Genomic DNA, 11,679 nt, shown 5'->3' on the forward strand with positions numbered 1-11,679 from the left:
TACCTAATCTATAATCTGTTTTGAAGGGTGGATGGATAGATAGATTTTTTGTTTGTTTGTTTTTGTACTTTTTAAAAAAAAATTACTTTTCATAACATGATTTTTTTTATAAATAACTTTTATAAAACTATATAACGGACAGGTATGGAACATGAATGATCAAAAATGTTTGAACACTATAACTACTTTGAACAAGAGACCTAGGCTGTAATAATGTGAACTATTTTACATGTAAAACATGTTGCATTCCATTCCTCTTGTGTTCTAAAAACATTCACATATGAATGATGTAAATTGGGATGAAGGGCAGCACGTTCACCTCAGACCTCGAGTGTCCGGGGTTCGATTCCCGCCGGGGCCATGTGTGTGCGGAGTTTGCATGTTCTCCCCGTGCTGCGGGGGTTTCCTCCGGGTACTCCGGTTTCCTCCCCCAGTCCAAAGACATGCATGGAAGGCTGATTGGCATGTCTAAAGTGTCCGTAGTGTATGAATGGGTGTGTGAGTGTGTATGTGATTGTTGCCCTGCGATGGGCTGGCACCCTGTCCAGGGTGTACCCCGCCTTGTGCCCGATGCTCACTGGGATTGGCTCCAGGTTCCCCCGCGACCCTGAAGAAGGAGTAAGAGGTAGAAGATGGATGGATGGGATGAAGGGCGCGTCTTGTTATCCAGGTCATTATTAAATCTCCGGCTCTCACACACTCACTGAACAAAGCAGACGCAGAGAGAGGTGTGAGTGCAGCGGGAAAGCACGACTTGGCGCTTGCAGGACAGTACTGGCCACATTTGGAAAGTCGCTAAAGGTTGTCCAAAAAGTCACTAGATCTGTCGTTAGGTGATTTTTTTTTTTCTTCTTCAAAAAAGTGAAGTTGACAACACTTATCTGCAGTGACAGCTGGAAATACTGAAGGAGAAAATACTGAAGGAGAAGGAATGTGGGGTTTTTCATTCATGCACATTCTATTTGAAAAGCAATAAAATACACCAAGCACCTAAATGATGCTCTGTCTGTGATTTTTTAAAACAATTTGCACCCCCCTTCCGATCTCTCCGTGACACCCCCCCCCCCCCCCCCCCCCCCCAACGGGTCTAATTGATCCAAACCATTGGATTGTAATATTTCATACATTTCTTGTTTTTTTTGTTTGTTTGTTTTTAAATATATGTGTATATAAATAAATCATAGATGCTGTGCTTTTATTGATGAACTTATTTAATTAAATCCTACAAGCATTATATCACATTTTCATAAATTGTACTTTACTCTAATTTGTCAAAATAAATAAATAAATAAATAAATTAAAAAAAAAATAATAATAAAGAGAGGAGAAAGAAATCAGTATTTTTTAAAGCAATGCTTATTTTGGAGTAAGGAGGTGGTCACGTCACGCTGATTCCAGAAGTAAACATCTTTTTTTAACAACTCACTTCAATATGTTCTATATAATTTTACAGTATTTCTGTAGTTTTATCGTGTTTAGTTTTCATTACGTGTGGTTTTCCCCTCGGGTTGTAGTTTAATCTCGATGTAAAAACTACATGTACCGGTAAAATATCGCGGGCTACGTCACGAACGTTCTAACGTCATCGCTCAGCCGGGTTGTGATTGGTCAATACGACGTCATCCTCTCCGGCGCGAACGCGCTAGCATTACAAAACACAAGATAACTTCGCTACTAGGTAATACGTTTATTTTAATTTCTCAAGGCAGGATAAGAAGGATTTAGTCACACGATTATTAAAGATATTGTTATGTTATGGTAAATTAAGACACGAAATTAGGCTTAGATGCTAATAACGATACAAGCAGTAAGATGCTAATAACGATACAAGCAATAAGATGCTAATGTGTATGTTTACCTTTTATAATCAGGAATATGGACTCCTTCCAAAATGGCGTCCTGTAAAGAGAAATCACTTTCAGTCGAGTCTCCTTGCATCTCACAGAGCTTTAAAGGTGACGATAAAAGTGTCAAAGGTGAGAAGATCCAGATCCAGGAACAGAGCAGTACTGAAAAACCAAAGATCAACAAACTCAAAAGAGCAAATAGGTGCAAAAAGTTTGATCTTATGTTGAGTGAGTGTAATGTAATCAGACCTGATGATGATGATGATCAGAAATTTTCCCACACATCCACCATAAAGAACCCGAGACCTCCGACCACCCATAGTGTACAATGTTCTCCAAAGCAAGGTCTCCTCCTCCACATGGAGATGTCTCGAAGACAAAATAAAGGACTTGAAATAAAGTCAGAATCCACCACTTCTTCTCATCGGCAGCCATCCATCCTGGCAGATGAAGTTCGAAGTCTAAGTAGGGGTGGATCACGTGCAGAAAGAAGTGGTCTCCGTGAACATGAAGAGAACGAGAGTGAAAACAACACCAACAATTCCAAATCTACACCCACATCACTGGGTCACCGAGCAAGGGTGAAGCTCCAACACCGATTATAGGGTGGTGTGATGAAGCCGGGGTTACTGTTCCAAACCTGGAGTTGATTATTTTTCTATAACAGCACGTCACCAGGTGTTTTATTCCATAAAACAAGATCTCACTCATGTTAGCCTACAGCAGCCATAAACAATTGTTCCCTCTTCAGCCTCTGTTTATTATCTCTTGACATTAATAAGACAAAAAAAGTCCTGAAGATGTCAGAGAAATCTTTAACTCTGACACTGGAGACTCTTTCCATAAATGTTAATAAATGAACGTCTCCTTCACTATATGGAAAACTTCACCACATCATCAATTCTTTTTCTTTAGTAAATTTGTCCCTGTGAATGAGCTGTTACTATAGAAACGATAAAGTATTAGAGCGAGCGCATTAATATAAACCTGCGCTCCGGTCAGAGCTGCTGTTCTAGAGAATTAATCAACAATCCTGACCAATCAGAATGCAGAACTGAACTGTGTTGTGATGTCATCAGATGTGTAGCTTTCTGACTTTTTTTTGCTGTTGTTCCCACGTCAATTTCAGAGCTCCACTGGGTTTTTTAAAGACGCTCACACCCGAGAGGAATTTCTGAAGCTGGTCCAGGTTCAGAACCCACACTTTGCGGTTCGACGCTCGTTGCAGACACTGCTGAAGAGACATGCTGAGTGTTTGCGTAAAATAATCTCAACTTTTATGAAAAGTATAAACACAAGGCAAAGCGTGATCAAAGCTGATTTTGGTCCCTCTGTCACTTTTCTCAATTTCCTTCAGGCGAAAGTAAAAGCATTCCGGCAGCCGGAAAGCGCAAACATGAAGTAGAATCTGAAGGTGATGGACGTCTTCGCAAGCGCCAGTGCCCGAGTCTGGACGACTCAGAGACGGTAAACAGGTCAGAAGGTCCTGTGAGCTCTGGACACGGAGCAGTCAGCAGGAACACGTCACGTCGGGACGATGGACATGTGAGACACGACGACGACTATGTACCCTGGACGGAGAAATATCGTCCTCGGAGCTCTGATGAAGTCGTCGGGAACTCGGCCGCAGTGAGGAAGCTGTACAGGTGAGCGATAATCAGTTACACAAAACTAACACCATCACCATCCTTATCAGAAAGACAAACATTTTATAAAACAATCCCAAAATTTTACTCCATAAAAGCGTGAAAAACACGACGGACAAACAAAATGGACACTGTCTATATTACTACAGTTTTAAAATTCATGTCAGTTCACACCTGGTGTCAGGTGTACACACCATTAGGCCTATATTTTTTATTTTTATTCAAATGAGAATCGTATCACAATCAACCAATCACAGAACGATGAGCATTAAAACCTGAAACCGCTATGGTTTATCATTTAAAACATATTTTAATAATGTAAATATTTCAGCGTTTTTAATTAATTTACATTTCTTTGTAATCCTGCATCTCAATTTTTGACCCATTATATTTATATATATATATATATATATATATATATATATATATATATATATATATATATATATATATATATATATATATATAAACATTATAATTTAATTAAAAGTTCAAATACAGCCTTGAACAGTGAGTTGATATAATTTTAAATAATCCCTGTTAATTTCTTACAAGTTCTGTTTAAAAACAATTATAATACATCTTTAAATAAGTTTTAAGTTTTTAAAAATGATTTTTTAATTAAAACTTCTTAAAATAATGCTTTTTTTATCCAAATAAAATTACAAATACTTTTATATTTTAAAATAGCATAACACAGATTTTTTGAAATTAATATTTCCTGGAATATTCTTAAATTTTTGTAATTACTTTCTTAATTATAAGTATTTAAAAACTGTATTCTAGGGCCATTTTTATTAAAACAAAACTCTAATATGGGCTAAAAGAATGTCTGGGAAATTTTATTTATTTTTATTGACTAAAAAAAGAGGTATTATATAACTAAAAATAAAGAAATAATACTTTTGATAAATATAAGTACTTTTATTAATCCCAAATAAAAACTTCACAATAAAAATATAAGTTGATAATTTTTAGTACAGTGTTATTATCTAAATATTTTCTTAATTATTACTTGAAATATGTATTCTTTGTTCATTTTCATCATGTAATTTGTTCGTTTTATTTATTTATTTTTTAAAAACCCAACAACTTCTAATAGAGACTCTGAGATTCCCTGGTCATTTTTGTTTATAATCTTTATTATTGCCATGGAGACAGCTGGCTTAAGGAGTGGAGGATAAGAGCGGATGTGGAGGAGAGAAGGAAAAGACAAGAGGAGCGTCGAATGAAGGGGGAGAGCAATGGTATCACAGGCATACACATACACACACACACACACACACACACACCACCAACAGCATGAGCTCAACACAGTGTGGTGAATTAGACATACATGTGTGTGCATGAGGCTAAATTGGAGGCCATACTGTACACTTCCAGTGCTTGTTAGCTACATTAGCATTGTAGCACCTGCCTGTTGCTGTGATGGTGTTTAGGGTTGTGGGATTTCGGGGATTTCGAAGGTGATCCCCTGACAGAGGAGTGTGAGGGTGAGCTGTGTAACACGCTGCTGATCCATGGACCTACAGGAGCTGGAAAGAGCGCCACTGTGTTCGCCTGTGCAGAGCAGCTGGGCTTTAAGGTGTATTCACACACACACGCATGTACACACACACACACACACACACACACACACACACACACTGAGCTTACATCTGTGTGTGTGTGTGTGTGTGTGTGTGTGTGTGTAGGTACTGGAGGTGAACAGCTCGTCCCTGCGCTCTGGTCGTCTTGTCTTGTCTCAGCTCAGAGAGTCGACTCAGTCTCACCAGGTGGGGATGCCCCAGCGCTCCGTCTCTCACACACACGCACCTGCTGCAGCATCACGTGAGTTCACACACATTTATCACCTACACTGTGTCTATTTGATCACTTTAACATCTGTTTATTTGGGGTTTTTCTATGAATGAATGTATAATGTGATGCTATTTTATTAATTCTACTGCTGTTGAATATAAATATAACTAGCTGCCTCTGGCAATATCGAATTCTTGGCTTATTAGAATTATTTCCTGATTATTTATGTAATTTTTTATATGTATTTGCATTCAGATACTATATTGATCAGCTATAACATTAAAACCAGCTGCCTAACATTGCGCCGACAAAATGGCTCTGACCCGTCGAGGTGGGATTGGACTTGTTGGTCCAGCACATACAGAAGAAAAAAAAGTGTATTTGTAAATAATTCAGAACCAGCAAGTTATCTGTGTCCATCTGAACAATAATACCAAAAAAATTTAAATCAACCAAAACAAAAAATATCCTAAATAGTCAATTAGCAAAAATGAATAGAAATTATTTGTTTACTATTTTAAAGATTCTCAGCGCACTGCTGTAACTAAGTGCACAGTCCACAGATCAATAGGTATCATTCAAATAGATTCAAAATTATACTTAAAAAGGACTGCATTTGCTAAGAACAGTTTTGCGCTCAAGTCTCCATCATTGAACAGTTAATAACTTCAGTTCGATACAACAGACTTTAATTTAAACTATAATGAATTCAGAAATGACTCTGATGCTCATACTCCTGAGTTGCTCGTAAGTTCATGTTTACACAGTTAGCACTTTTTGACTCTATAGTACATAGTTATATAAGGGGAAGGATTTATAATCGCACTATACAGTGTCACCCAGATGAGTCCGGTTCCTCTTTAGGTTTATTCCTCATGTTGTCTCAGGGAGTGTTTCCTTGCTGACCTCGCCTCTGGTTTGCTCATTAGGAATCAGTTTAAATGTAAATTTAGTTTTAACAGACAAAAACAAAACCCCATTACCACTTCCTGTTTACTGCCTGAAAATCTTTACAACCTTCCACTATCCTGAAAGTTTTCATTTCACACTGAACCAGGACTTAATGTGAAACATAAACGTAAACATGTGTGTTTTAGGAGAAGCTCCACAGAAATCCGTCTCCTCCTGCAGAAAATCGTCAGTGATCCCTCGAGCTGCTTCCAGAAAGAAATGTGCCGGCGCGCAGAAGTCCGTCACTTTTACACGTTACTTTAAGAAAACTGGAAAACTTGTGAACAAACACTCTGAACTTCCTCAAGACACAAGAGGTTAGGTATATGTGCATATATATATATATATATACACACACACACACACACACACAGTATATAGGAAATCAGTTGTACAGCAAAAATATTGGCACCCTGTTGTGAGGGAACATTCGTTCTACGAGTTCCTCATTTTGGAATAACGTGTCTTTTATTTATAAAGATATATATTTCTACATAAAATGAAACAAAGCCTTGGTCTTTTACAGCTGCTGAAGAGGTCACACTGGACCAGTCTGAGTTTAAGAAAAATGGTGCCTTGGACGAAACGGAGAAGACGGCACCGATATCACTCATTCTGTTTGAGGAGGTGAATCCTGATTGGTCAGAAGGTGTTGATTCATTTTCTGTAACAGCAGCTGTGAAAGTAGCGCAGGTTTATATTAACGCGCTCGTTCTACTACGTTATCGTTTCTATAGTAGCAGCTCATTCACAGGGACTGGTACATTGATATGATGAAGTTTCTGTAGTCTCCTGTGTCAGCACTTTAACAGTTTATAGCTACTATAGCATGCTGTTATGGGAAAATAAATAATAATAGCATGCTACATATTAGACTACAACATTTAATGTGCAGTTCTGTCCTGATTTAAAGATCTGTTTGCGTGCTGCAGGTCGATATCGTCTTCGAGGAGGATGTGGGGTTTCTCGCAGCCGTGAAGTCTTTAATGAGCACGACCAAGAGACCCATAATCCTGACCACCAACGGTGAGCTCCAGTGCTTTCGGAAATACATTTCAGATAGCATAAAATAGACTGTAAAAGTACAGATTGGCTCTCCCAGTAATTTACACTTATTTACACTTATATAATAAAAAAAGTTGTTTGTAAATCCGATCCAAACAAAAAATTGAAAGCCTTGTTTACCAAACTTGTTGATTATCTTCATATGTTTATAGATACCAAGCATTTATTCACGCCACATTTACATTTAGCCATTCCTGCAAAACCCCCATAAAAGGCAAAGAGAGCTGAAAATGACATAATAGCGACTAAACAGTAACACGTCTACCCTAGACATACACTTGTATAGGGCACCATTACTTTTGTCCTAATTGAATGTGTAGTCTATTTTGGTTTGGTAACTGAAAGAAATAAGTGATTTAAACTTGACAGTGTAAATCCATATATATATATATATATATATATATATATATATATATATATATATATATATATATATATATATATATATATAATATATATAATATATATAAAATCATAGGAACTCAACAATTATTAGTCTAGTGCATACAGTACATCCGGAAAGTATTCACAGCGTTTCACTTTTTCCACATTTTGTTATGTTACAGCCTTATTCCAAAATGGATTAAATTCATTATTTTCCTCAATATTCAACAAACAATACCCCATAATGACAACGTGAAAGAAGTTTGTTTCAAATCCCCCCCCCCCCCCCCCCCCCCACACACACACACAAATCCGTCTTGTGACAAAATCAACATGGCCCCTCACAGCATCAACAGTAAACACAGCAGCACTTCTTAACTTTAAATGCTATATAATATAAGTATTAGCTTTATGTAAATCAACATACAGATATATTTGCTTGTTAAATCTGTAACACTGACTATACAGTTTACTGTTTTAATGAAAAATCACTTGTCACAGATAGCTGGCTAGCTTATCGCTAACAAAACACGAACATGGAACTTTTTTCCCCCACTTTTTAGCCCATAACTGTCTGCTATCTGCTAAAGAATTTTATTTATTTATTTATTTTTAAAACAACTGTTTATAAAAAAGGTGTAACTGAAACAAAGCGAGAAACTGTTGTTTCTACATTTACGCTGTGGTGTTATGTTTTTGCAGATCCGTTGTTTGGTGAGGCGTTTGATGGTCGTTTTGAGGAAATCCGTTTCAAAACTCCTGCAACGGTAAAGCAAACACTGAATAAGTCTGTACACTGGAGACTACACACTAAATATCAATTACTAATAAAGATTATGTTGTGGTGTGTGTGTGTGTGTGGGTAAGGAGAGCGTTGTGAGCTACCTGCAGTGTGTGTGTGTGGTAGAAAGTGTAAACCCGGATCCAGAGCACATCCGGTTCATGCTGCAGGAGAATAAGGGAGATGTGAGGCGGAGTGTGTTAGAGCTGGAGTTGTGGGCGAGAAGTGGAGCCGGAAACACACACCATCATCTACACAACAGAGCACTCACTGTGAGTGAAACACATGCACTCCTGATCCAGAAGTTCACATCTTCACCTTTTTATACACATAAATGTGTACTTGTGTGTGTGTTCTCTGGGTTTTTATAGTGTAGGTCCTACGCCGAGTTGGAAAGGAGCAGCTGTGTGGAGGTGCTGGTGGAGAGTTGGAGAAAGAGGCAAAGCCTGCTCTACTCAAACCTGGATTTTCTTTTAGCCCCGCCCACTTTTGAAAAAACAGATCGGAGCACTGTCGATCAAAACCCGATTTACAGTTTCATCTTTAAACGTCCCAATAAAGATCCACCTCCATCCAACTCGAAAAAACTTTCTAGATTGAAAGTTCTCAAAACAAAGCACTCAGAATCCGCAATCCCATTGGCCAGATTCAAACCGATGAACCAATCAGCTGCAGAGGCTGGAGGTTTTTCTAAGGTGAACTCCCTTGCATGCTTTCTCGACACCATGTCTTTCATAGACTCCCATCTATCCCGGCAGCCATGTTGTAGATCTGGGCCCCTGGGAGCCAAAATAGCTGACGGTTTGCTGGACGAGCCGAGAGAAGACGACGATGCGGAGATGAGGGGACACAGTTTGGAGAGATGTTATGAGATCCTGGCAGTGGTGGAGGGTTTGGGGTTCCACAGGAGCAGGATGGAGGTGTATCCGAGGAAACAGGATCAGGACGTGACGAGAGGAGATAAAAACAAAACATGGAACTTAAGGTTTGGTCTTAATTTGTGCAAAATATAACAGTAACCTAGGGCTGCACTTAATCGAATATCGATCGTGATTAAGATTTTGATTGCCCACGATTACATGAACATGATCAACTGCGATATTAACGTTTAAAGTTCGTCCTCCACTCAGAAAAATCGCTGCATATCAAGTCAAGCGCTTCCTAAACTTACAGCCAGTCACCATAGAGTGGTGCAGGAATGACGTCATTTTGTACGGCAAAACCCGGAAACGAGTTAGCAATTTAGCACTCGAACTGCCAGCTTCGCTTCGTGCTCCAGCGCTTTGCGCGAGGGGAAATCTTGATACTAAGTTGCTAAATGGTACTACAGATGTTGTAGGGGACATTAAACGTCATCACGCCAAAAAGGAAAAGTCTTTGCAGATAAACTGGTTCAGGTATGCTGTGCACAATTCCGGGAAACAAAAACGTGGATGAAGATTCATCCACAAAGTAAATCCGTATTATGGAAAATGTTTTAAATCAAGTTTGGAAAAGTTCTCAGAAGCTCGGTGATGGTGACGTTGAAGTCATGCGACCGTGGTGTAGTTCGTTTATAGCATACGTTTAGCTTTTTATTTCTGGCGATTGTATTTAGGCTTCAAACTTCATAAAAGTTGTGTTCATTTATGAAATTTATCTTGATGGAAAAAACATGTTAGTATTGTAAACTTTTGTTGATCACAGAGATTATTTTTTGCAATAATCCAAAAGTCTATGGGAAAATCCTGTTGTGTTTATGTCGAGGGTACCGGTGTGATGCTAACTTCCGGGTTTCGGTACAAAATGACGTCATCCCTGCACCACTCTACTGGGTGATTTGTCTGCATCTCTCCTCCTGTAAACAGTGTTATTGCCTTTTCTGCATTCGCCTGAATTGTTTTCATTTGGTTGCATATTGTTATAGTTGGCGCATATTTTCATTTGGTTGATGGCATTTTTATTTTTACTCATCCTATATTTTGGGTACAATTTTATATTTTACTTCTATGAGATGATGCACTTTAAGAACCAGTCTAATTTGATGCAAAGATTTGTACATTAGCAGGAATGTAGCACAACATGGAGGTGAAAGCAGCGGTCTGTTTATTTAAATGTGAAAGTGCAATAAAAATATGTTGTCCCTAAAATCAATGAATAATTGTGATAAATAATTGTGATCTCAATATTGATAAAAATACTCGTGATTATCATTTTGACCATAATCGTGCAGCCCTACAGTAACGTCCTGGGGTTATTTTTCATCTAATAAGAACCATCTGCGTTGACATTAGCTGAGTAGCAATAAGTTCCTGTGGTAACTTTAGCTAATTAGTTTTTAGTTTCCTCTGCCTGAGGAATAATTTTTCTAGCCATGTGACCTTTCCTTTTTTTTTTTTTTTTTTTTTTTTTTAAAACAAACCCCACACAGTATTATGATATCCAACTAGGCATTTCATGGTGCTATATAAATGATAAACCTCGGCACATGGCTAACACAGCGTGATGACAATGATAACGTTCTCTTTCTCCTGTTGTTTCAGCGAACAGAAGAGCGCTGAAGTCGTACACAAAGTGCTCAGCAGTAAAGCATTCCGATATCACGGCAATCGGACGGCTGTACTGACAGATTATCTGCCCTGTCTGCGCTTTATCTGCAGGGAGCAGGACAGCAAGCAGCAGCCGAAGCTCAGGTAGTGTTTAATTTATTTACTGATTGATCTGGTGACATTTTATTTTATTTTATTTTATTTTTTGTTTTTATTGACAGATTTTCACACTACCTCAGAGATATCGGACTGCATCTCCCTAAGAGCATCCTCGACCTGTTAGCATCTCAGCTACACTGAAAGTGTTTACTTTATAATAATAATAATGATTAATATATGAAACCTACCTTCCACACACACACGATTTTTCTCAGTTTCATTTCAACATATTGTTTGCAGTCCAGTAAGTGTGTACACTACTTGTATATTTTTATAAAGCTATGTTTATAAATTTATAATCATAAATAAGTATGTAGTTTAGGATTCAAAAATGCGAGGAAAGCAAAAAAATTCAAATTAATAAAATATGTGGAGGCTCAATGAATGTGTAATGATTTATATAAAAAAAATTTTTAACTATATATTTAAAATTATTTATTAATAAACATTTATGTAAATATATAGTTATATAACACATGTAAAAGACCCTGAATGAACCAATTTTAAATGATTACGCA

At 37.8% G+C, this 11,679-nt stretch overlaps 1 protein-coding gene across 1 annotated transcript; it reads left to right on the forward strand.

Annotated features, from left to right (window-relative positions):
• Nucleotides 1-1,613: 1,613 nt before the first annotated feature.
• atad5b (ATPase family AAA domain containing 5b) lies at nucleotides 1,614-11,542 on the forward strand. Its single transcript, XM_017482413.3, has 15 exons — nucleotides 1,614-1,678; nucleotides 1,872-2,428; nucleotides 2,977-3,106; nucleotides 3,205-3,493; nucleotides 4,655-4,740; nucleotides 4,933-5,078; nucleotides 5,188-5,323; nucleotides 6,391-6,561; nucleotides 6,771-6,871; nucleotides 7,177-7,270; nucleotides 8,396-8,460; nucleotides 8,561-8,746; nucleotides 8,846-9,459; nucleotides 10,997-11,146; nucleotides 11,224-11,542. The coding sequence occupies exons 2-15, from the start codon at nucleotides 1,892-1,894 to the stop codon at nucleotides 11,300-11,302; spliced, it is 2,784 nt and encodes a 927-aa protein (XP_017337902.2). The 5' UTR covers nucleotides 1,614-1,678; nucleotides 1,872-1,891; the 3' UTR covers nucleotides 11,303-11,542.
• Nucleotides 11,543-11,679: the final 137 nt, after the last annotated feature.

Source organism: Ictalurus punctatus, chromosome 12, assembly GCF_001660625.3.
Source record: "Ictalurus punctatus breed USDA103 chromosome 12, Coco_2.0, whole genome shotgun sequence".
In the NCBI taxonomy this organism is placed as follows: Eukaryota; Metazoa; Chordata; class Actinopteri; order Siluriformes; family Ictaluridae; genus Ictalurus; species Ictalurus punctatus.

What these genes read in the sequence shown, in the direction of transcription:
- atad5b (XM_017482413.3), top strand. Translation starts at nt 1,892, where the DNA reads ATGGCGTCCTGTAAAGAGAAATCACTTTCAGTCGAGTCTCCTTGCATC. An exon ending in CGCACCTGCTGCAGCATCAC is followed by an intron (nt 5,324 to 6,390) that starts GTGAGTTCACAC and finishes TGTGTGTTTTAG; the next exon opens with GAGAAGCTCCACAGAAATCC. An exon ending in CACTCATTCTGTTTGAGGAG is followed by an intron (nt 6,872 to 7,176) that starts GTGAATCCTGAT and finishes TGCGTGCTGCAG; the next exon opens with GTCGATATCGTCTTCGAGGA.